We start from the raw sequence: 26,068 nt of genomic DNA on the forward strand, positions 1-26,068 counted from the left end.
GAGGGGCCTGAAAACTGAAGGCTGTGCTTCCCATTCTACTTTTAAATACTCTAGGAACAACAAGTAAGCCTGCAGTGTGAGAGCAAAGTGCTCTAATGGGGTGATATGGTACTATAAGGTCATTAAGATAAGATGAGGCCTGATTATTTAAGTCCTTGTATGAGAGGAGCAAGATTTTGAATTCAATTCTGGATTTAACAGGGAGCCAACGAAGGGAAGCCAGTATAGGAGAAATCTTCTCTCTCTTTCTAGTCCCTGTCAGTACTCTTGCTGCAGCATTCTTATTGTAGGATCTATCTTGCAATTTAAAATGCCTTGAGTTGTGATTTGGGGCTATATAAATAACATTGAATTGAATTAAAATAAATTGAATTTTGGATCAACTGAAGGTTTTTAGTTTTAGAGTTTTGGGACATCTTCTTAATAACAAAATGCATTAGTCCTACCTAAAAATAATAAATGCATGAACTAGTTTTTCAGCATCACTTTGAGATAGAATGTTTCTAATTTTAGCGATATTGTGAAAATAGATGAAAACATTTAATATGGACATTGAAGGCACATTGAATATCCTGGTCAAAAACAACTCAAAGATTCCTCAAAGTGTCAGTGGAGGCCAAGGTAGCAGCTGGAAATGATCAGCTGAGAGGGTTTTCAGGGAATACTCGTAAAAGGAAATTTTTTTTCAATGCCATATATCAGCAAAAGACTCCCAAAGTGTTTTTTGTTGGTTTTGGGGCAGACACAGTCTCTAAGGAGATGCGGGTTTTGGGGGAATACTCTTTAAATTCAAAATTGCTGACCAGCAGGTTAAGACTGACCAAATATGACATTTCAGTTGTAGACCTCTGCCTTATTGATATTTACTTACTTTTGATTATGTAGTTTATTATCATTGGAGTCTTATTGTCTTGATGTTGCTATTGTTGAAAGTTTTTTTGTTCAGTATTGTTTATTTTAACGATTTATAAAAAATGACCTCATTTTTCTGTTCTTAAATATTCTACACTACTAGCAAATATAACCTGCATTGGGCTCTAATTAATTCTCCTACTGAAGTAATTTTAGTCATTATAATATCTATGCAAACTCTCCTTAACAATGTCCACTTTTAAGTATGTTCATAAGGGCCTGGCATCTAGTCACGGTTATCAGTGGCTCGTTTTGTGTTTATGACCTCGTCCACTCATGGGTGTTTAGCAGGGTTTCCTGTTTTTTTTTTTTTTTTTTTGTTTGTTTTTTTTTCTTGTTCTACTTGTGCCAAGTAGCTCATTTTGTTAAGACCTTGTTTATGACCTAGTCTACTAAAGGCATGCTCATTGGTATTCAGCAGAATCTTCTCTTTTCTTTCTCCTATTGGCTCATTTTGTTGAAGAGCTACATGTGAGCTGCCAGTTTGGATAGAACATCATTTAATCCAGCTGACAGTTATTTTGTTTGGTTTGTTTTTTCTGCTTCTCATCAATGGGGCCTCAGGACCAACTCACTCCACTTTCCCAAACAACAGCTCAGCTCATGGGTCTCATTTACAGTCTTCTACATTCCTCTCCTTCCTATCGTTTAAACATTTACTCACCTTGTAAGTTTGTAAACATCTCCTAAGTAGCACTGAGATCTTAACAACTCTTTCCCCCCCCCTCCTTTTCTTATTTACAGTTATTTCACACAACAATACTGTACTCAAACTCTCACAGCAATATTATACAGCATTTTTTTATACATATTGTCACAAAACGGCTGTGTGCAGGGAGGAAAACGACCCAAACGCAAACCTCACCAAGACAAACGTGAACTCAAAAACACTGCTTTATTGCTGGCGTGGAGGTGAAACAAAGAACAAAACTAAACTGGGAAACTAATAATAACAAACTCATGGAAGACAGGGAGAATAACACACAGCTATGAGGGAAGTGGGAACACATCGGGAAACGGCTGACACACATGAACATAATGACGTCACAGGGGAGGAGTAAAACTAAACACACTGAACGTAGAACACAGGACCTCTTCAAAATAAAACAGGAAACATAATGAAACGCAGACATGACAACATGAACTTAATGACAAAAGACATGCAGACATGAAACACATAAAGGACAAGGGAAACTTAACACGGGCCGAAAACACAAGGGGAATCTAATAAACAAATGAACTTAGATAAACTAATAAATCTCCTAATCCACATACTGGATTATTTAAATGGATCATTTTAAGTAAAAAAAAGCATTTACTCCTCTGTTTTGTTTTTTTTGTTTTTTTTTTCTGTGTGATCCACTGCGCTCTCTTTTCTGCAGCATGGTGTGTAAACTGAATACCAGAACTACCATTCTGGCAGCTACCAACCCTAAAGGCCAGTATGATCCCAACGAGCCACTGTCTGTGAACATAGCTCTGGCCAGTCCTTTGCTAAGTCGTTTTGACCTAGTTTTAGTTCTGCTGGATACCAGAAATGCAGAGTGGGACCACATCATCTCCTCTTTCATTATAGAGGACAGAGGTAGAAGACATGTTTTTAAATTTAGAAGTGAAATATGACTAAAACAATGTCTGTTGTTATAAAAAATTGGTTATTATTGTTCTCTTACATACCCTTCAATGGAGAGAATGTGGTAAAAATGCCCCTTCTCTTTTTTTTTCTTAAGGACTACCTGATCAGTGTTCGAGTCTGTGGTCTATGGAGAAAATGAAAGCTTATTTCAGCCTGATTAAACATTTAAAACCAGTGATGTCAGAAGAAGCCAACTGTATACTGACACGTTACTACCAGCTACAAAGACGGAGTGATGGCACTAGTGCTGCCCGCACAACTATTCGCACATTGGAGAGTCTGAGCAGACTGGCTGAAGGTAAGATGACAAGTTTGACTTCAGACCAGTTTGGTCATATTTATTCATAAATTGAGTCTAAGCCAAGTCATTGATTGTGGTCAGGTCTAAAACGAGTCCTCTGATAATATTTTACACACTGCTCTTGCAGCACTGAAAGGCATACAAGATGTTTTTATTCCTTTTTTTTTTTTTTTTGTACTAGGTATCATTTTCTAAGTTTTGAATTACAATTATTTACAATGTAATGTTCTCTCTGAGAACTTGCTTCTGCTTTTTTGGGGAAGGGCAAAAAGTGTGTAAACATATAAAAATACGCCCTGTGGACAGTTTTTAACCTTCAAACTGAACCAGAGGCTTGAGGGTCCTGTGCACCATCTTTGCTGTTCCTAGGACTGTGTTCTTCTGGACAGAGGCTCCAGCAGATCCCAGGAATGACACGTGAGATCTGCTGGAGCCTCCCGCCCAGTTTGGTGGTCACTGCCCCAATACTCTGATTCCCATGGGAACCATTGTTGCCTTTACCCTCGTTATCTTTAGGTTCTCTCTCAGTTATTGGTATTTCTCGAGCTGCTTGTGTTCTTTCTTCCTGTTGTTGCTGCCACTTTAGTATAACTATATCTATCACTGTAGCCTCCTTCCTCTGCTTGTCCATCACTAGTATGTTCGGTTTGTTAGCCGTCAATTTGTATGTAGAAGTCCACATGACTGAGCTTGGCCTTTCTCAACCACCCTAGGAGCTGTATCCCATTTTGGCCTTCGGACTTCTCAAACTCTGCACAGATGTTCATGTCTAATATGCTAGCCTCTTTGTTATGGCGTTCCATGTATGCCCTGTCTGCTAGTATCTTGCACCCTGCTGTTATGTGCTTGATTGTCTCAGGGGTGTCTTTGCACAGCATGCTTTGCCTTAGGGCTGGGTATTGTCACTGATTTCTAAAATCGATTCAATTCCGATTCACAAGGGCCCGATTCGATTCAGTTAGAGGACCAGATCTTGAAGGTTAAAGACCATTCACAGGAGCGAGTGGAGATTTTTTTTTTTTTTAATCAAATGTTTTAATTAGTTACTAAACATTAAAATCATTTTGCTTTTAAATAATGATATGATTAAACTAAAGTTTTGTTAACTGTCAAGTTGCTGATGATATGTAATTACAATAAAGCTTGTTGCATATACAAATATGAAAAAAGTGGAACGGCAGCAGTGGCAGAGAAATTTTTGTTAATTTTACAGCCCATGCCAAGCTCATGTACAGAGAGACAGTTACCATAGAAGATGCTGTCATTGCTGTTTCTGTTATGGAGTGCTCTATGCAGGTAAGGCTTTTATGTGTTACTTTGAAAATTAAAACCTGTCTATGGGTCTCTTTCAATTTAAAGGGTTTTGTATTCATTGTATTTATTTTAGCAGGAAATCCCAAAAGGTTGATTCTGTTCATCTGGACATAGCATTTTCAGTGGGAAAAACATTTCTTCACTCTTTTGAGTGACTTCTTCAGTCTTGGCTAACTGCAGGTTTCCCCAACCCTATAAACAGTACATTTGCACAATGACTGAAACCAGCCCACTGATGAACAGTGTACCCTTTGGCCCCCTCCTCAATTCAGAGATGGTCTTTCCGTTTTCACGTAAAAGGCCTCCTTGACTCCCTGCTCCCTGTACAGGATGTGTACATCCTCATCATTGAAAGAGTGTCCACTGGAGTGTCTCCGATCCTTGGAGTGCTCCAATTTTTGCCGCAGCGTGTTTTGGGGTTTAAAAGCCACGGAGATTCAGTGTTTAGAAAAAATGCATCTCAACTGTTCTGATACTCCTGACACAGAAGGGATCATTGCGGGTTTTCACTTAGGCAGCGGTTGTCCTTCTCTCCTGGATCGGCTGGAGCTTTCTTTAGGTGCCTTCCCAGCTTTGACAAATGTCCAGCTGGGATAACCACATTTACTCAGGGCCTTCTTGATGTGATGTTCTTCTGCTTCCCTGGCTGTTGTGTCAGTGGGGATGGTGTTCGCTCTGTGTTGTAGCGTCCTGATGACACCCAGTTTATGCTCCAGTGGATGATGAGACTCAAACCTTAAGTACCGATCCGTATGCGTATGTTTACAGTACACATCAACATTTAAATGTCCCCCATTACTGATGGAGATCTCACAGTCTAAGAAGGCTAACATGCAAATTTTCATATCCTCCCTGGTGAATTTGATGTGGTTTTCCACTGAGTGGTGATCCGTGAATTGTGGCACATCCCTGAGATTTGATTTTCACCCAGGTGTCATCCACATACCTGGACCAATGACTTGGTGGTGTTCCAGGGTAGGATAACAAAGCCCTCTTTTATACTTCTTAGGGGAAGTAGAAGTTTTGCCAGAAAAATTTGTTGTTATCAGTTGACTGTAGTACTGATCCTGGCATTTATGCTCAGTCAGGGCAAAGACGTTTTCACACCACTTGTATGTACTATGATCATTATACTAAAATAATTAGCAGGGGTGGATACTAAAGGTAGGATACTAAAGTCTGTGCAGTTTTTTTTTGAATGAAACCAGCTGTTAAGTTTGAAAAATTAAATACCACATCTGATCACTTCTTGCCTATTTTTTTTTGGTTTTCATTGCCTTTACTGAAACAGAATCCCAAGATAACCGTGTCTAAAACAGTTTTACTTGCAGTATTGTATACAACTTTAGGCTAAAGCATCAAGTCTCAGTTTCATTGTGAGTAGATTTTCAGCAAGTAATCTGTTCATTGTATATTGTGTTGAAGCTCCCACTTTAATTGCAGATATTCAAGGCTCTGGTTACCTAGGTGACCCTCTAATGCAGGGGTGTCAAAGTTAGGGTCCGGGGGCCAGCATTGGTCTGGCAAGACTCCAATCTGGCCCACTGGACATCTCTGAAGAATGTAGAGGAGGACATAAACTTTGAATTGTATTTCTATAAATTTTGGTATAGTGCTTATAAAGACATCCCTCACAGCTACAGGGAGTGCAGAATTATTAGGCAAATGAGTATTTTGTCCACATCATCCTCTTCATGCATGTTGTCTTACTCCAAGCTGTATAGGCTCGAAAGCCTACTACCAATTAAGCATATTAGGTGATGTGCATCTCTGTAATGAGAAGGGGTGTGGTCTAATGACATCAACACCCTATATCAGGTGTGCATAATTATTAGGCAACTTCCTTTCCTTTGGCAAAATGGGTCAAAAGAAGGACTTGACAGGCTCAGAAAAGTCAAAAATAGTGAGATATCTTGCAGAGGGATGCAGCAGTCTTAAAATTGCAAAGCTTCTGAAGCGTGATCATCGAACAATCAAGCGTTTCATTCAAAATAGTCAACAGGGTCGCAAGAAGCGTGTGGAAAAACCAAGGCGCAAAATAACTGCCCATGAACTGAGAAAAGTCAAGCGTGCAGCTTCCAAGATGCCACTTGCCACCAGTTTGGCCATATTTCAGAGCTGCAACATCACTGGAGTGCCCAAAAGCACAAGGTGTGCAATACTCAGAGACATGGCCAAGGTAAGAAAGGCTGAAAGACGACCACCACTGAACAAGACACACAAGCTGAAACGTCAAGACTGGGCCAAGAAATATCTCAAGACTGATTTTTCTAAGGTTTTATGGACTGATGAAATGAGAGTGAGTCTTGATGGGCCAGATGGATGGGCCCGTGGCTGGATTGGTAAAGGGCAGAGCGCTCCAGTCCGACTCAGACGCCAGCAAGGTGGAGGTGGAGTACTGGTTTGGGCTGGTATCATCAAAGATGAGCTTGTGGGGCCTTTTCGGGTTGAGGATGGAGTCAAGCTCAACTCCCAGTCCTACTGCCAGTTTCTGGAAGACACCTTCTTCAAGCAGTGGTACAGGAAGAAGTCTGCATCCTTCAAGAAAAACATGATTTTCATGCAGGACAATGCTCCATCACATGCGTCCAAGTACTCCACAGCGTGGCTGGCAAGAAAGGGTATAAAAGAAGAAAAACTAATGACATGGCCTCCTTGTTCACCTGATCTGAACCCCATTGAGAACCTGTGGTCCATCATCAAATGTGAGATTTACAAGGAGGGAAAACAGTACACCTCTCTGAACAGTGTCTGGGAGGCTGTGGTTGCTGCTGCACGCAATGTTGATGGTGAACAGATCAAAACACTGACAGAATCCATGGATGGCAGGCTTTTGAGTGTCCTTGCAAAGAAAGGTGGCTATATTGGTCGCTGATTTGTTTTTGTTTTGTTTTTGAATGTCAGAAATGTATATTTGTGAATGTGGAGATGTTATATTGGTTTCACTGGTAAAAATGAATAATTGAACAACAACAACAACAACAACAACAATCTTTATTTATAGAGCACATTGAAATTGAAATGGGTATATATTTGTTTTTTAAGTTGCCTAATAATTATGCACAGTAATAGTCACCTGCACACACAGATATCCCCCTAAAATAGCTAAAACTAAAAACAAACTAAAAACTACTTCCAAAAACATTCAGCTTTGATCTTAATGAGTTTTTTGGGTTCATTGAGAACATGGTTGTTGTTCAATAATAAAATTATTCCTCAAATACAACTTGCCTAATAATTCTGCACTCCCTGTATTCATACTACACCAAAGTAATCGAGTAATGAATAAACAATTAAACAAGTGAAAAGTTATCACTATCTACTATGAATAAATAAATGAGGACATTTTTTGTATGATAAGACAAACTTTATATTGTTTTATAATTACAGGACAGTCTGGCTAATGAGATAACAGAACTTTTTCTGTCATTTATTTTTTTATAACTTAAGCCCAAAGAGTGAGTGCTGACAGATCTTTCATTAGTTACAGCAGCATTCACTTGTTGTAAATGAGTGATGAAGTCACACTTCTTTTTGATATACTAATTTTCAGCATTTTGGCCCACTTAAAAATAAAGTGGGCTGTATGTGGTCCACGATGTAAAATGAGTTTACAGATGACACTCTCACTTCTAGTCTCCTTAGTGTTCCAGCTGGTTGATTGCAATCGTCACTTGAACTCACCAAATATCATTCACTTTGTGGTGTCTTGTCATCATGCTGCTGTGTCAGTCTGTAACTACATATTGCGTTCTTCTTTTAGGGTGGTGCTCTGCAGGGAAATGTGAATACTTTATTCACCTCATTTCCTGCTGACCCTGTTGAGCAGTATCAAACTCAGTGTCAGATACTGCTCGAAGGACTGAACCTCCCACTGTTCCTTAAGAAAGAGAGAGACAGACTATCCAGGTGAGTAAATTGGTGTTTTTTTTGTTTTTTCTGGTTTTTTTTATTTGTAAATTCTCAAAGATAATCCTAATGTTAGATTATTACCTCCTGCTACACAACATTTGAGTGCATAAGCAGTGCTGCTAGTAACTGTCTCTTTTCTGCCAAGAAATCCCCGATGACATCCAAATCATGACCTGATTTGACGTCCACTGATAATCTATAGTCTTTTAGGCCCCATTTTCTGTCTGTACTTGGATAAAACGTAAACACATAAGATAACTATTCTTTGACACTTAATGACATGATTCTTTGTGATGAATGTAGCCAGTGGAGTTCAAATTGGGAGCAGATTAGAAATGTTTGTTATTTATGGATTCAACTTTGTGCACAATGAGTGTTTAAAACCCTCTTGTTCATGAGCTTAGGCAGTTAAAAAACAGAAAGAGTTGAGCTATCATCATTTTAACTGCAGGTTGTTTTTCCTCTTAAGATCAAAAAGCCAGACATCAGAGGCTCCTGAATGTGATTCATCAACTATTAAACTGAAGCATCTACTCAGTGACGCGAACTCCAAAACACACACTAGCAATTTGGAAAGTGATAATACAGTGAGGAGTGACTCAAACTGGTTCCACACCTCTCTGTCACTGTCCCCAAATGATATGACCTCGCCCATAACTACATCACCTCAAGAAAATACAAAAACTATTTCAAGTGGAACAGATGTGTCTAAAGTAACCAGACAATCAAGCTGTCGATCTGAAAAGTTGACTTCGGGAAGGACTGTTGCTCCAGTTGTTTTTGGAAATATTACCTCTGTTTCAGAACAAAACATACAAGGTGAGAAAAATGAAAGTGTTACAGAAGAAATCTCTAAAAGCCAAGAGGAGATACTGAAATATGACAGACAGAAGCATGAAGCACATCCAGAACCATTGGGATATCATTTTAAAAAGGTTTCTAGGAGCACAATGGACTCTAAGAATATGGGAGAGAAAGGCTTTGGGCAACTGGACCTGAAACATCAGCGATTTCACAAAGAGGTTGGAAAAGGACACAGACAAAGGGTGGTGTTTGGGGATGAAAGTGAAAATGTACTTGAGACAAACCTGTCCACTGACAAAGACAGCTATGTAAAGGAGGACAAATTGCACCTGACTGAAAGTAGGAAGAGCAGCACTGTTCCAAGGGAGAACATGGCAGTCGCAGCTGAAACGCACATAGACTTGCGTGGAAAGTTGTCAAGATTCATGTTCAAACCAAATAAGATGAGAACTTCAGTTGACAACCATAACAATAATGCCAGTCCAGAAAAGCAAATGACAATGAGAGTTAACACAAAGAAACCAATTAGTCATAATGACGCACACCTGTGTCAGAGAACCAGAGCCAGCACTGGTGATGACAGAGATATATTTACTTCCACCCCACTTTCAAAATCAAGTGCTTGCATCACTAATCAAACTACATTACAATCAGAACAGATGAAGACCAGTGTAACTTCCTCAAGCTCAGAAATTAAACTCTCAGGATTCTCGTCTATCTGGACAAGTGAACCCACAACAGCTCAAACAAAAATAGAAAATAGTACGCTTAAAAAAGGTGATGCTGATTGTTTGAGAGCTACTTCTAAAGTCCACAAAATTCTAAACATCGCCAACCACATAGGCAAGAAGTGCCAAACAATACCCCCAGCAACAGATTACACACCAGCAAAGAAATGTGAACTAGGGATGGAGTCAACAAGTACTAGAATGTCCGAGTGCAAAGTAAAACAGACCAAATTCAGTCATACTGAAAACAATACTGACAATGTAACAATGGTAACTAGGGATTCAGTTACCGGTCAAAGGACTGCCAGTCTAAAGAGAAAGTGTTTTGTGAGTCCTCAGGATAGTAATAGTGGTGCCTCCAAAGGCCTGTTCTCAGGATTGTCTCTGTTTGAGTCTGCCGAGTTAAATAATGATGTTCTTGACACTGACTGGGACCAAGAGGTTTTGAAAAAAGCCAAAGTCTGAAATCACACTGTTTGTAGATAAAGAACTTTTTTTCTGAAGAAAACATAATCTAGTTGTAGGAAATGAATAAGTTTGACAGAAACGTTTCCTGGGATATTAACTTGGGTTTAGATCTTTAGCATAGCTCTAGTCACACAGAGTTTTTACCAGCTATCTGCAGTGTGATTTTTTTTTTTTTTTTTTTTTTCTACTCCTGTACATTGAAAACCAGAAGAAAAACTTCTGTTCATAATTGTAAGATATTCTTCCTTACATGTGCTCAATACAACTTTTTGTTGCTTGTTGTTCTGCATTACACCTACATGTATTGTTGGCATTTTTAAAAGTGAGTTGCTCACAGAGATCTTTTTGTGCAGCAAATAAAATAAATATAATGTGAGACACATCCATGTGTTTTGTTAATATTTTTCTTAAAGGCCTTTATTTATAAATATTCTGATGTTTTAAGTGAACCTAAAAAATTATGTATAATTTTCTTCACCTTTTTGTTAGCATTGTTTTAGCTTATTAGTTAGTAGGGTTCTTGAACACACTTTCTCAAACATATCATGTAAACTGCAATCAATTAATTTTTCAGAGCATATCCGGTCTTTAAGTGATGGCGTGACGAATCCTGCTTCCGGGCCCAAACTACCCAGTGTTTAATAAGGCTTTTGTGTTTTTAACATGTTTTAATGCTTTGTATCTTGTTCTATTTAATCTCAAAAAGCCCCTAAAAACAGTTAGTGATCACTGTCGGCCTCTCTCGGTTTTTATTACCGCTATTCATTTTAAAGCTCAGTTTTTAAAACCTTACGATGTAACTACAGCCCAGCCCATGCAGCAGTATATTGACTAACCTTGTGGATGGATTATCTCAGTTGTTCTCCTGACTGAAGTTCTGTCCGTTTACAGCATCCTGCCATGTGATTGCATTTGTCCCTGACCATCAAGAATCCTCACGTTAACTTTTATCGAGTGGAAAAGAGTTAGCGTTCATCCTCCAGCTTCACTGTTTATATTATGCTAACATAGCTATGTCGCTAGCGATCACGTAGCACAGCTAGCCAAACTTCAGTAACCCTACAAACGTCACTGTTGTTTAGTTTCCTGTCTTCATTTATGTCGGAAGTGATAGCTGAGCTGTACGTCTTCATTTGTTTCCGAAATCCCTGTCAGGACATGCTATATTGTATAGAGATTGACAGACCACGTGACTTTCGCGCATTGCATGCCGGGCACTGGTGGCAAAACAATCAAAGCAATGCATCAAACGCAAGCTTTGCAGCACCGCAAAACGGTCATTCTCCGGTTCCAATACCTTCTTGCTTTTTCTTTGCCCCCCAAAAAAGGTATGTACAAAAACGAAGGAGAACAATGCCGACCCGTACAAAGACAGACTTGATGAAAAGTCAAAGAAAAGATACGAGGAAAAAAATCAAAGGAGTGAAAGGGTTAGAGTGGACAAAAGACGTTAGCGTGCTGCCCAACTTTCACAACGCTCATATTTATAATTATACGGTTCTTGGAGTGAGTGCATACACTCATGAAGTTTTTAGTAACTTCAGGTCACTGCAACAAGCCCAGGTACAGTTTATCAACGGATGGGTACAGGACCTTGAAATGCACCGTGTAGAACGAAAGACCATCGTACGTATCGTAAGTTTACCAGTCTCACAAATCGTCTTCATAAATACACATTCGTTAACCGTTTATTAATAGGACCTTTGAGCTCAACGGTAATTAATTAGTAGTGGAAATAATTTCTGGTACGCATTACAGAAATGTAGCAGTGACAATAATATTGTATGCTGTAATCGTACTGGGCAATTAGTGATACAAAAAAACTGTTTTATCCTGTGAATAAAAGTATATGTTTTTGTCAATGTACTGTGGTAATAACAGAAGCGAAAAGCAATATTCTGTCAGGACAATTCACTATTTATGCACAATAAACAAAGGAGCATAGCGCGACAATTTCTGTTCAGCGCCAGACTTGCTTGTAACCTATATCACCAATTGTGTTATGAAAAATGACGTATTAACTACTACAAAACTTACCTTTGTGGAAATGCTTGGAGCAGACTAACATGTGAGCTGGAGTGTTCTGGGACGTTATATTTCGTCTTCGAATGGCTGCAATCCAGGCCATCCGTCGGCTCTTTGTTACTTCGGAAACATGGCTTGAACAATTTCTCTTCAACGACGTAATCTGATAACAACTGATCTCCTTAGCCGTCGGCTTCCCGTGGCTGTCATGCGACCGGCTATTGCAGTTAATAATACAACAGCTTCTTGCCATTTTTTGTGTTTCTTTTTATGGCTGTGTAACTGATTTCAACTGAAAGCCTGCGTGCGCTAGTACCTCTTGCCACGAGTTCCCAGAATCCTTTGCGGTTTTACCCCTGAATGACGTCACATTTTCAATCTCTATTTAAATGGAAGCTAGCGAGCTAACTCCCTGCTAACTTCTAACTCTGTTAAATGTCATAAATTCCGTTTTCATGGATGCCTGGATGTTAAACCAGCCACACCGATCATTTTATTACAGAGGAAAGAATTTAGACAGCGGAGTTTGGGCCCAGACACGGCTAATGACGTCAGACTTAAAGATCGCATTTAGTAATGTTTAACCCAGGTCCTTGCAACAAAATATAAGGCCTTGATTATACTTTCTGCAAGTTAGCTAGGATCAACTTGGGTTCACGTCTGCAAAAAATGTATCATCACACAATGAGCAGGAGGGTCTGGAGTTTTTGTGACTACGCAGACTGGTCCACAGAAACGTTGTATTACAAAGGACAAACTGTGTATGCGCCCCAGACACCGATCATCAAGCAGACTTGAAAGAAATATAAGAGGAATGACTACTCTGCCATTGTGCCCTTTAGCTATCCCTGTCATCAACACTGTATAATTAAGGCTTAGTACATGGGTCAGTGCTCATACACGGGAGCCAAGATTCAGAACTGTCTAACGGTATGCTGCTCCTGAACTTTGTTGACACATTTTTAAAATGTGCACCATTTCCAAGGCCAGGACCAACTTGACACACAGCGTTTCAGTGTTTGATTGATTGATCGTTTATTTCGAGCACATGCATACATATATACAAAATGGAGCATTTACTCCCACCCCCTTCACATATTTATAGCTCAGTCATGTAGTTATGCACCTGCTTCCTGAGTATATGTAATATACATTAACAACAACATATAACAGAGATGACTTGTCACATTGAAAACACCTCACGGAGTCTAATGACCCCTTTCATCCCTGTCATGAAGTTTTTAATAATTTTGACTGTAAAAATAAGAAGTTTGTATGAAGAAGATATCGAACTTTGTATGTAATACCAACTGTCCTTTTTTTGTAATATGAAAAAAGAATTTAGCATATTTTTATATTATTTCCCCGTACCTCTACACAACAAGTTAAATACGGGAGAATTAGAGAACAATACAAAATCCAGAGAGAATTATAATCTAGAACCTGTTTAACTTAGTTCATGATTGAGATGCTTTTGGACACTTTGTTTTGTTTTTCGCTGTTAGATGAAAGTTGAAGTAAATGACCAAATAACAGATATTAGTGTCCCAACTTTTTTGCAAATGAGATTTGTAGATCTTATTCAAGAGAAGGTTAAGTTTCTGGTTTTCTGGTTGAAAATTGATGTGCAACATGGGAATGTAGTGTACATGTCAGGTATGTGCTTGTTTAGCCATGATAACCCCTACAGACAGCTTTTCATTTCCATCATTGTAAGGAATGAAAGACCAAACTATCACAATACAATGAAATAGTGTGTATTAGATCTTTTAGACAAACACAGAGCTTTTAACTACTAGTACTTTTAAAGATAGATTAATCAGTATGTGAGTGTTTAATACTGGCAGTTTATAACTTTGAATATGAGCACATTTCATTTTCAGTAGTTTCTGCATTTAACATAGTTGGCTGTCTATGTACAATTAGACCGATGGGGTTGATTTATTTGAAACCTGAAATAAGATGTAAAATTCAGATGAAGATGTTGAGTGATGTTGTAACTAACGATGGTGACCTATGTCAATGTTTATGTCAGCTCACTGTCTTTCAACACCATGTAACTCTCTCAGTTGAATTGGGATTTGGGTTGTTGAGACTGAATCCCTTTGGTGGAATGGAGATGCTGGTCCTTCTTTTCCTCTCCTTTATCTTTGAGATCATCAGGTAAAATATCTCCATAATGTTTAAAATGACAGAAAATGCAGCCATTGCTAACATGAAGATAATAAAGATGCTTTTCTCTGTGGAGCGACTAATGAAGCAGTGTACCTCTGTCTTACATGGGTCCTTGAAACAAGAAACCTTATTTGGCATAAGTATGAAGCCATAGAGGTAGTACTGTCCTACAATGAATGCTACTTCAAGCAAAATCTTGAACAACAATTGAATCGTGTAGCTGACCAGCAAGACGCCTTTGAGGTGCACTTTGCCATTTTCATCTGAATACTTGGGGGCTTTAATTATCTCCTGCTTTTTCCTTTTTTCCTCCAGGCGTCTTCTCCGTTTGTTATCTTTACGAATCACTAGTAAGACGTGGCCCAGATAGATGAGCGTTGGCGTGGAGACAGTGAGAATCTGGAGCACCCAGAACCGTGTATGAGACAAAGGAAAGGTGTGATCATAGCAAGAATTCTTGCATCCAGGCGTTAGGATGTTACACTTCATGTTTGATTGTTCATCTCCCCATATTTTATCAACACCAGCTGCCAGAATGAAGATCCGGAAGAGAAAAAGAACACTCATCCAGACCTTTCCCAAGACGGTGGAGTGAAACTGCACCTTGTCTAACAAATCAGACAGAAAGGACCACTCCCCCATAATGGCAGCCTTCAAGAGAGGAAACAAAACACAACAATGAATATGCAGTTGTGTGACAAAAGTCCATCTCGAGAAAAAGACGAGCAATATATAGTCATATTTGAAACGGGGTGGATTATTTAAGGTGATATATTCATACAAATTTCAATCAAATTTATGCTGAACAATGATGGCTCTTCAGGAGTTACATTTATTATTATACTAATACAATTATGAATACTGCTTATTGATCATTCATCCCTCCACTTTATATATATATATATATATATATATATATATATATATATATATATATATATATATATATATATATATATATATTGTATTATATATTGTATTATATATATATATATATATATATATATATATATATATATATAATACAACCCATGACTTGTACATTACCACGTATATTCTGAATTTAGGCTTCTCAATTCTCATTAGCTAAAACTTGAACAAGGGAGTATTGGTACTCTTTAATTAAACATATAATATTACATATATGATACAATACTTATATATACATGTGTATCTGTATATAAACATATAATTTGTACAACTTAATTAAATGTATAATTATTTTGAAGTACTACTTAGAAAGTAATTTTTAATAAATGATTACTTTTTGTGCAATTCAAATGAAAAAAATATGCTGCCTTCAAGGTTGTCCTGAAGCCAAAGTCCTCCTGTTAGAAGCTAGCTCCACCTGTAATCACAAAAACTGAAGCAAATTACAAATTGTGAAACTGTCAAATAGGCAGAATGGAGAAGACTGACACTTAGAGAAGTAAAGGGGAGCAGTTCTGACTGACTAAAGCTTTATGTCCATGGCTCTTTCCTTGCTCTCCATCTCTCTTGTTGCGTTATGCTAAGTTGCTGAGAAACAGAGCTGTCTCCACTCTGTATGCATGATGAGGTGAACACTTTGTATTGTGGATGTGCATGCCTTGATATTTTAAATAAATATACTGACAACATAAGCAATTAAGCACTACAATTATTACACAGTAAAGAATGTGATAGCCTAGGATCCTCTTCTGTCACACCAACTCTCTGCACGTCCTTCAATACATCCATGAATCTTCTTTGTGAGTTTCCTCTTTTTTTTTTTTCCCCGTGCCTGGCAGCTCAGCTGTCCCCCAATATACTCTTTCTAATCTTGTCCATCCTGATCACACCCAATGAAAACCCTAACATCTTCAACTCTGTCATTTCCAGTTTTGTCTCCTCTATTTTTGTTAGTGCTTCCATCTCCAAACTGTACATCATGGCAGATCTCAAAACCATCCTCCTGTCACAAATCACCCCTGACACTTGAGTCGAACCACTGTAGCCTGCCTGGCTTCCTCTTTTATTCACTGTCTCTTGCTTTGGACTGCTGAACCCAGGCAAGTAAATTCATCTACCCACACTATTTCTCCTCCTTACATGTTCACCTTTCTGTCTCACTCTCATTTACATACATGTATTCTGTCTTCTTTATACTGAATTTCATTCTTCCTCTCTCCCAAAGCATACCACCACTTCTCCAGGCTCTTTTCAACCTGCTCCCTACCCTCATAACCATGTCTGTCACCTGTATAGTTCACAGAGACTCCTACCACACCTCATCAGTTAATCTGTCCTTCATCACTGCAGACAAAAAGGGCTTAGAGCCGATCCCAGATGTAATCCAACCCCACTCTTCATACATCTCCTGTTTCACTATCACATGCTTCTCTTCTACTGCTGACTTCCTCATGTCATGTTCCTCTTTAGGCACCCAATCATATGCTTTCTCCTGATCCACCAAGAGACAGTGAAACTCCATTTGCTGCCACAGATATTTCTTTGCTGATAGTAGCCACACTAATGTTAATGGAGGCCCGGGAATAAAGACAATCTACTGAACCTTTACCCTGTATATGTTCAAAACATTTTAAGCCTCTTACTTAGATTGTGTTTAATGGCACAGTACAATATTGCATATATAGCTTTAGTGCGTGTGTGTGTGTGTGTGTGTGTGTGTAGTCATTTTTTGTGACTTAATACAAATAGAGTTAACAGTTCATTGTATGTGATTTGTAGTTTATCAAATACATTTTCATATTGTCATGTTTTTGTTATTTTATAAAGATTTTCAGATGTCTGAATTACATCAATAGTATCTGATTGTGTCTATGTGTGAAATCCGGTTAAAATTCAATTCCTGAACATTGTTAAATATAATCAGAGAATTAAATTCTGTTTTCATAATACAAACTAAGATTAAGTTTTATTTGTACAAAATTGACTTTTCTTGTTTTAAAATCTTTCCTACCTTGCTAAGAGTCCTCTCTAGTCCAGTCAGTTCTTGGGTTGTAACTCAGTTTATTCTCACTTCCTTGTTATAATTCAGGCTAATCTTGCCAAATCATCAGATTCCTCCCTGTTCTGTCTGACTGTCTCACCCACACTCTTTACTGATGTCACTACTGTCACCCAATTATAATGACAGGGACAGTTTCACCATTTTCATCCATTTTGGAGTGGCTAACCCACAGCAATTATAATTATTAACAACATAGTTATGTATCATATTCATATAATTTCTCTCAAAGGATGTAAGCTGTGCAGAATACTGCGCATGTTTATTTTAACAATACCTCATTAAGAATAGTTTAACCTGGTTTTTAGCCTGAATATTTGAAACAAACTGAGTAAAGAGTGGAAAACTTAAACATAACTTTTGCTTTATCATGCCGAATGTCACCATTTGGTTACAATTTAGTAGGAGAAAAGCAAAAGCCAAATCAAAACTAATAAAATAATCAAAGCACTTGAATTCTCCATTCTCATTCTGTTCTGGTCCTTGAGATGAGAGAGGTTGAGGAGAGAACATGCACATCCAGGCCTGAAGATGCACTTATCTCTGGTTCATGTTGATAATAATAGTCCAGTGGATTCGATCCATCAAGAATAAGTGGAAATCCAAATCTTCTCAAAGTTATAATCCATAGAAAAACAGTGGAATTCCTTGAAAGTTGTAATCCAGCAGGAAGACAACAGAAATCCAAATCCTCTTGAATCTAACATGGCAAAAATAAGCACGACGAAATCTCAGTTAGCAGTTGATCCGTCTGGCATCTCACAGAGATGAGTAGAGATTGATTAGGGCTAGCATTAGTAAGCAGATGACATCATTAGTAGGGCCAGACAGGATTGGTTAGACTGAGTGGACTGTGATAAAGTGATTTCACCTGCTGTGATGGGAGTACCTGAGTGCAAAATACCATAGGAGACGTTTGAGGAAAAAAAGTTTTGCTGCAAGTTGGTTGGGATGTATGCCATGGTATCTGAAACACCCAACACCACAGCTGCCGTCTTCGAGTCGTCAAATATCCTTAATAGCAGTTACACTGAGTCACATATGTTCATTCAATCTATCATTAACTTTATGTAACTGTAAGTCTTACATGTTGACTGGAAATATTAATATTTATATGATGTATTGTTCTGCAATAAATGTTTATGCTCACATTTCCATACATTTCATTATTCATAGCCAACTGCAGCTTTCTAGATAAATCTGCAGCTTTAATGTAAATCGTGAATAGAGCCATGTTCGCTATCTACTTGGTTGTTTACTTAACAGTATCATGATGAATGACTAATAATTTGCAAAGTTAAGAACAGAAACCTATCAGTACTGTCAGTTCCACTGCCAAAACTTATACTTGCCACAAGTTACTTTCCACATTATTACAAAGAGTTGCCACAAATATCACAAAATGACCGACACGACTTGACAGATCTTTAGCTTTTAGATAAGGGTATGTTGTACAATATATACAAGATTTTCTTTGCCATATTAATGCTCCTGCAACAGCTCTTTGTAATGCTTATATCCTTTAATGTGGCTATTAAAAAAAATTCCTGTCTAAAGTGGTTTTACTTTAACTGGCTGGTGACAACATGCATAAATTTGTTCTCTCTGAAATGTATTTCAGAGTGCCAACACAAGGCTTTGAAAATGTTAGTAATAAATATAGATTTTGCCTTTTTCAAATTTGTATTTTGATAGACACAATGAAGAGAGGACAGGAAAGTGGGAAGACATCCGGGAAAGGGCTGCAGGTCGGACTTGAACCTGGGCACATGGTCACCCGCTCAACGCACTGAGCTAAACCAGCACCCTAGAAACGTTAGTAAGACAGAGTGGGCATCATCCAATTTTGAGTTGCTTTAATATTTACATACTCAATATTCATGCTTTGTATTATTGCATTATATGTAGTATAATGTAAGATTATACTGCTGAATCATACCAGGAAATTATGTACTGATATTACTTGCTGACTTGTAGTAGAGTGCAAATGTGAAACAAAATTTTAGGCCAATGACCCTGATATATACCAAAAATATGTATACTTTGTTTAATAGCATGATATACTGCAGACATATCTGAGTGTAATGCAATGAGTAACTCTCACAGTCTCTCTTCAGGCCAAATCTTTTTCTTTGCACTACTTCCAAGCACTTTGCAACTTGTTCTCTAATGTGTGACTTTCTATTGTTTTTGTATATATATCTCTCCTGTTTGAATTTATTCCTGCTGTCTTCTATTTATATTTATATTCGGAGCCCCCGAAATTTCGTTGCACATGCACAATGACAATAAAGGCGTATCTATTGTATTCTAGTTGATATCACACCTGAATTGTTTTATTTTCATCACTAGATGGTGCTGTGTACCAATCAAGTGCGTTATGGGAGCCCAGAATGGTTTAATGGAAAGTTACTAAAAATTAAATGAGGAATTTCAGTTTGAGTGCTCGGTGAAGCATAACCAGGACCCTCTGTAAGGTCTAAAAAACGGGCTTTATTGACAATATGAGTTATAAGCACTATATTATACACAGTGAAACAGAAACCGCCCAAGTACATCTAAGTATATATATAAGTTGTAGAAGGGCCTCTTTTAAAGTGTTTGTGTTTTTTTGAACTGATAGGTGTGTACGTTACCTTTTGGCTTTTTCACATGGACCTCTTTACCTTGATTTAACTATCATCTGCACAGTAGCAAGTACTTCCAGCTGCCAGAGAAATGTGAAGAAGAATTTTAACTACATAGTTACATTCTCTTACTGATGTACTGATGTAAATACATGTCATAAAGTAGTTTGCACACAGAAGGTATATCTGTTGGTTCGAGGTATTTTGTATTTGTAACGCTGCGTTTTAACATTAGTTCCACGTGATCGTTTCTGTTCTCATCTGCTTATGAAGCAATAAAGCCCGAAACACCACACATTGGCTGTTTCTGTAGGAGTCTTTTTTTCTTTGCCCTCCCAGCAGCAGGGGCTTCGGTCTTGACGTAGAGATCAGGTGACTGTAACTTCTCTGACGGCACCGTTATAAGGGAAGTTTGACAAGTTCGACTCAGTTTTCCTACTGATGCCAAACTTGGATTTTAACTTTGCCAAGTGGCGGGGAACGGGCCACCTTTTTTGTCTCTGTAACTTTCCAGGTAAGTAAAAGAAAGTTTGGCTTTTAAAAAAACGCGTCCGAAGGAAAACGCTGTCCGCCTGCTGCTCTTAGAAATATTCGGATAAACTCCGGTGCGCTCTAGACCACATGCGCCTTGTCTTAGAAACTTTGAGTATCCCTTTCTCCAAGGTGAATGCTTTGTCAGCTTTTTTCGTTTTTCTAGAAATCAAACCGACAACCTGGTTTACATCTACAAGGAGCAATGGCTGATAAAAGCCAGATTTATTTATTTATTTGTTTGTTTTACTATCTCGATTTTTAATATATGTAGTGGGCCAATGACCTCTTTTCGATTTTAATTTAATGAAAGTACTTTTTATATTTCAAATTCTCTGCCTCTCTTGTAGCCATTTATTGCTTTGCTTAAAAGCCACTGAAGACAGGAAACTCAGAGTTAGGGTTCACTCTTTTTCCCCCGTGAACATTGTTTCTTTTCAATGAAAACCATAGTACTCTTAGTACTTTTGAGTGGTCTGCTGAGTAGGTCATTGTGTTGGAGTCCATTGTTCTGCTTTGTCTGATCATTTCCATCAAACAAACTAATTCAAGTGGAAAGTGGCGGGATGTGTTCCCCATCTAATACCAATGAATTCTTAATTTACCTTAAATTCGTAGTAGCTCAAATTTTGCACTTCTTATATTTAAATGTAAAGGCAGAATACTCCCAAACTAAACTTAATTTTCACATTTCCACACAGAAAGACATTGCATTGTGGATAACCCGTCAGCTAAGGAGAGAGAACAGGTCATCTACTAATTTGAAGATTAGTGGTTCAACTCCTGGCTGCACTAGTCTGCATGATACATATCCACTGGAGTGTGAATGTGTGTAATGTTAGATAGAAAGCACTAGTCCATTTACATGTATAAGTGAGATCACATGCAGTTACTTTGGCACCATGGGGATTAGGCTGCTGTTTCACACTTCCCCGCAAAAGTTTCCTTACAAACATATATCCAACGCTGCCCTTGCCCTCTGAAGTAACATGTCTTAATGTGTGCGTAGTATGTGTTACAAGCATGTGATTTATCATTCGATAGTAAAGTTAACAGTATAGTCTGCTACTTTTTGGTGTGCCCGCTGAAAACGATTCTGTGACGTCTTAAAATAATAAGACCTCTTTTAAAGGCCATGTTAAACTGAATATACCAAATTATTTTGAGTACTGATGAGACATCAGACTTTGTATCATTCAGCGCAATTTAGGTTTTTGCATAGTTCTGGAAAAAATAACCCAAAACAAAGCTAATGGCAAGAATTTTAGGGATCTTTCCTAAAAAAACAATTCCTGCTCCTAACTTTGATCCACTGTTTGTGTAACACAGTTTGTACACTACAACCAGTTCAACGTTGTTCTTTTTTCCCACTAGCTAATACTCCCTGAACATGGGTGACTGGAGTGCTCTGGGTCGTCTGCTGGACAAAGTTCAGGCCTACTCTACTGCTGGTGGGAAGGTCTGGCTGTCGGTGCTCTTCATATTCAGGATCCTGGTGCTCGGTACTGCAGTCGAATCGGCCTGGGGAGATGAGCAGTCAGCCTTCAAGTGTAACACCCAGCAGCCTGGGTGTGAAAATGTCTGTTACGATAAATCCTTCCCCATTTCCCACGTTCGCTTCTGGGTTCTCCAAATTATTTTTGTGTCGACACCTACACTTCTCTACCTGGCTCATGTCTTCTATCTGAACAGGAAAGAGCAGAAACTCAACAAGAAAGAAGAGGACCTCAAGGCTGTGCAAAATGACGGAGGTGACGTTGACATACCTTTAAAGAAAATCGAGTTGAAAAAGCTGAAGTATGGTATTGAGGAACATGGCAAAGTCAAGATGAAAGGAGCCCTCCTTAGAACCTATATAGTGAGCATTTTTTTCAAGTCTATGTTTGAAGTGGGCTTCCTGGTTATTCAGTGGTACATATATGGGTTCAGTCTGAGTGCAGTCTACACCTGTGAGAGGAACCCATGTCCACACCGAGTGGACTGTTTTTTGTCTCGTCCCACAGAGAAGACCGTGTTCATTATTTTCATGTTGGTGGTCTCACTGGTGTCATTGCTGCTCAATGTCATTGAACTTTTCTATGTGTTCTTTAAGAGGATCAAAGATCGTGTAAAAGGCAAACAACAACCCACACTCTACCCCAGCGGAGGCACCTTAAGCCCTACCCCTAAAGAACTCTCTACTACAAAGTATGCCTACTATAATGGCTGCTCATCCCCAACTGCCCCACTCTCACCAATGTCCCCCCCTGGCTACAAGCTTGCCACAGGGGAGCGGGGAACTGGCTCGTGCCGTAATTATAATAAGCAGGCCAACGAGCAGAACTGGGCTAACTACTCTACAGAACAGAACCGTCTTGGACAGAATGGTGGAGGAAGCACTATTTCAAACTCACACGCACAAGCCTTTGATTTCCCCGATGATACCCACGAGCATAAGAAACTGTCTTCCTCAGCAGGACATGAGCTGCAGCCGCTAGGGTTGATGGATGCCAGGCCTTGTAGCAGGGCCAGCAGCAGAATGAGCAGCCGAGCCAGGCCAGATGACCTGGATGTTTAAAACACGGTTTCTCCTCTTTCCACCTCTCTCTGGCTGACAGAATTTCTGGTTGAAGCCAGAAACATCAGGAAACACTTTATCACATAGGTTTATTTGAGAGGTGCGACTAATCTCAATCACCGTCTTCAATATAGAGACTTTTAGTCAGTTCAAGAAACATTAAAACCATTATGTAATAATATCAAAGGTACAAGTATTTTCTGACTGAGTTTTACTTTTTAGTGCTTTTAACCCAGCCTCAAGAGAATATTGTAGCCAGACGAATTGGGATTGAAAGAGTCTAACACAACCAACATTAATAATCTGTTCAAGAACACAGCCCCATAAGTTGACAGCTTTGGTTTTAATTTACTGATATTACATAAAAGATTTACTGTTTTTGTTTCTTTCAATGTTCCTCATGTTTTTCCAGTTGATGATGTCCTTTTTCATGAAATACGATGGCATGAAGCATTAGTAGCTTTGCAGCGTTTTATGTTTTGTAAAGTGGCTACTACCCACTCAGTTTCATTTATGTTTAGTCGAGATCAGTGAACACTGTATTTGTCTGATAAACGACAGCGAGCTACAAATCTTCATACCTGTGCATCTAAATTTCCTAATGTGGTCAAGTGATATAAGTGTCATGCGACAGAGAATTTGGGATAACAAGAACACACTGTTTAAAATTGAGTTTTGTAGTGCAGTTATGAAGTGTGGTATCGCAGCCAATCAGTGCAGTTTGGTTCAGTTTCTTTACTTTCATTCTCATTTTCATTCACCCAAAGATGTGTTGATTTCTTCTAATTTGTCAGTTGCCCTAGTCACAACACAAAGTTATTGTTCAATGCTGTTGTATAAATAACTTGGTTAATTCTTTGACAGTGACTAACAGTAAAGGGTTTATATGTTTTGTAAATTAATATTTATTGCCAGGCATCTTTAGGACAACTACCACTAAGACAAAGAAAATTGACTACTACTCAGTAAAGCAAAAAAGCCCCCCACAAACTGTTTATTGCCGTTTATTATCAGGTAATATGTCAGGTAATATTGTTTATTATCTGATAAACTTTGAATTTGTGTAGTGAAAGATTTTAGTGCTTTTATCATGTTTTGGAGTGTGCACAGGGGTGGCAGGGATGATGGTAGCAAGCTGCTGTCACTCAGCGAAATATGTTTGTTCTATTAAGAAAGGCTTTATTACTGTCAGTCATTTGCTGAAATGTGTTCTTTTTTTTTTTTTTACCTATTGTGAGAAACAAAGACACTCGAATGATTTTCTGCATTTTACATATTAGATTTTTTTTGTTTTTCAAACTTAGTGTAGTTCAATTTAATTTGCTGCTTAAGAAGTAGATATTTAGTAATGTAAATCAAGCTAACTGTGTCGCAATCAAAATGTGAGTTTGTAGAAGACTGCTTATAGATGCGGACTAATATTTAGTCATTTCTAATAAAGATATGCCAGTGTAGCTCCACAACTACCAAACACTAAGATAAATCTCAATTTGAATGTCTTTTATTGCGATTTTGCTTCAATTGCCAGTTGGTCATTGTTTTGGAGTATTTGCATATGTAACTGATATTTTGGCTACAATAGGAGTTGCACTGAGACATGGGTGATTGAGAAGCATTATGATACACATAGTATGTGGTTTTCTGATGACATGATGAACATGTTACTAATTTATTTTATAACACAGACATTATTATAATCAATAACATCAGACTTTTAATCACCAAATATCTCGGTGAGGTACAGTAATGTTGTTCACTGACAGAAGAGAAGCAATAATTACTTCTTGCAAGTATTCAGACAATGCTCATGTGTGGGGTCCACTGCTGTAAAGTGTAAGTATATGATGGTAAAATAAAGGTTTTTAAATACTTCTTTAACCAATAAACATTTTTCTTTCTTAAGCAGTGATTGATTTTATTTAATATGTGGCCATTATTAGTCATTACTGTTGTTAGAACTAAACAGCTGCCAATAAAGAACTGTTAATGTACATTATGTCATCTATGTTAAGATGTTTTCAAAAATACTTATTTACCTCACATACAATTTTTGGGCTTGATTAATGTTATGTTAATCGAGGCTTATTCTACAAAAAATATTTTTCATCTATAACATTTGTAGAACAGACATATTTAGACATGTTTAAAATAGAATAGAATAGCATAGAATAGAATAGCCCTTTATTGTATAATATGTCATTTAAGTTTACCTCTTATGGTCAGTTAGGTTTCAGTTTTTGCTAAAGTTTAAAGAGAAATAACACTTGTTATTTATGTCTGAACCCATTGCAAGTCCTGCATGTAGCTGGAGTTGAGCAGGTCAATTGTCAGACAGTATGACTGATTTATATTTTTGACAGCTCTTATTACTAGAATAATATTTTTTAGCAATAAACAAGCAAGTTTGCCAAGTAAAATTAATATTTTTCCTTAGATACAGTTCTTGATTTTTTTTTAAAAATTTATATATGCTTATCTTTATTGTAGTATGTTTCACTTGTTTGGTGAATGATATATTATAAAATGTGTTACTATGCATAAAAATTTAACTCCTTGAATTATAGATCAAAATCTGCACTTCCCCTACTTCTTGACTGTTTCATTTTAAATCCACTGTTGTGGTGTACAGAGGCAAGATTACAAAGAATGTGACATTGTCCAAAAACTAAGGTACAACTCCTATGCATATACTCAAGTGACAGATTTTTATCGTGCTGTAAAACACATGAAACACACTGAACATCCTGCAGGGCTATACTTGCACTACCAAATATAAACAGTAATACATTTTCAATTTTAAGATTAGATGTTTTATAATGTCACTGTTATAGCATTTGTAGAATACTCTACACTTAATGCTTTCAACACTTTTTGATCACCACTTAAACCAAGTCATAATCCAGATCCATTAGAGTTGCTGGGCTCCAGAGGTAATTATTCTTAAAGGGTACCTTTGGTTTCTGACAAATTGAGTTAAATTTCATAATAGGAAGGACATGGCTCTTTTTCACATTTCCAACTTTCCCATTTAATCTTTCCACAGCACTAAATCAAACCACATGTGTGCAGAGAGCTAAGGTGCAGCTTGA

General features: G+C 38.0%; 3 protein-coding genes across 6 annotated transcripts in view; 2 read left to right on the forward strand and 1 right to left on the reverse strand.

The window, feature by feature from the left end:
- mcm9 (minichromosome maintenance 9 homologous recombination repair factor) overlaps positions 1-10,457 on the forward strand; it is a 33,702-nt gene extending 23,245 nt beyond the window's left edge. For 3 of the 4 annotated variants that reach the window (XM_019346159.2, XM_003456052.5, XM_019346161.2), the window contains 5 exons: positions 2,295-2,497; positions 2,643-2,846; positions 4,063-4,145; positions 7,927-8,072; positions 8,545-10,457. In XM_019346159.2, the coding sequence (XP_019201704.1) occupies positions 2,295-2,497; positions 2,643-2,846; positions 4,063-4,145; positions 7,927-8,072; positions 8,545-10,072 (2,164 nt within the window). In that variant the 3' untranslated portion in view covers positions 10,073-10,457. Of the gene's footprint in view, positions 1-2,294; positions 2,498-2,642; positions 2,847-4,062; positions 4,146-7,926; positions 8,073-8,544 lie in introns of those variants that run through there. The other variant, XM_019346162.2, reaches the window with a different exon arrangement.
- Positions 10,458-13,110: 2,653 nt separating this feature from the next.
- LOC100692483 (gap junction Cx32.2 protein) lies at positions 13,111-17,253 on the reverse strand. Its single transcript, XM_005475125.3, has 3 exons — positions 17,217-17,253; positions 15,540-15,623; positions 13,111-14,926 (listed from the first exon to the last, which is right to left on the reverse strand). The coding sequence occupies exon 3, from the start codon at positions 14,915-14,917 to the stop codon at positions 14,147-14,149; it is 771 nt and encodes a 256-aa protein (XP_005475182.1). The 5' UTR covers positions 14,918-14,926; positions 15,540-15,623; positions 17,217-17,253; the 3' UTR covers positions 13,111-14,146.
- A 3,000-nt stretch (positions 17,254-20,253) lies between these two features.
- On the forward strand, positions 20,254-24,881 carry gja1b (gap junction protein alpha 1b). The gene is made up of 2 exons (XM_005475126.3): positions 20,254-20,405; positions 21,797-24,881. The coding sequence occupies exon 2, from the start codon at positions 21,813-21,815 to the stop codon at positions 22,977-22,979; it is 1,167 nt and encodes a 388-aa protein (XP_005475183.1). The 5' UTR covers positions 20,254-20,405; positions 21,797-21,812; the 3' UTR covers positions 22,980-24,881.
- Positions 24,882-26,068: the final 1,187 nt, after the last annotated feature.

This window comes from Oreochromis niloticus, linkage group LG15 (genome assembly GCF_001858045.2).
Source record: "Oreochromis niloticus isolate F11D_XX linkage group LG15, O_niloticus_UMD_NMBU, whole genome shotgun sequence".
Lineage (NCBI taxonomy): Eukaryota > Metazoa > Chordata > Actinopteri > Cichliformes > Cichlidae > Oreochromis > Oreochromis niloticus.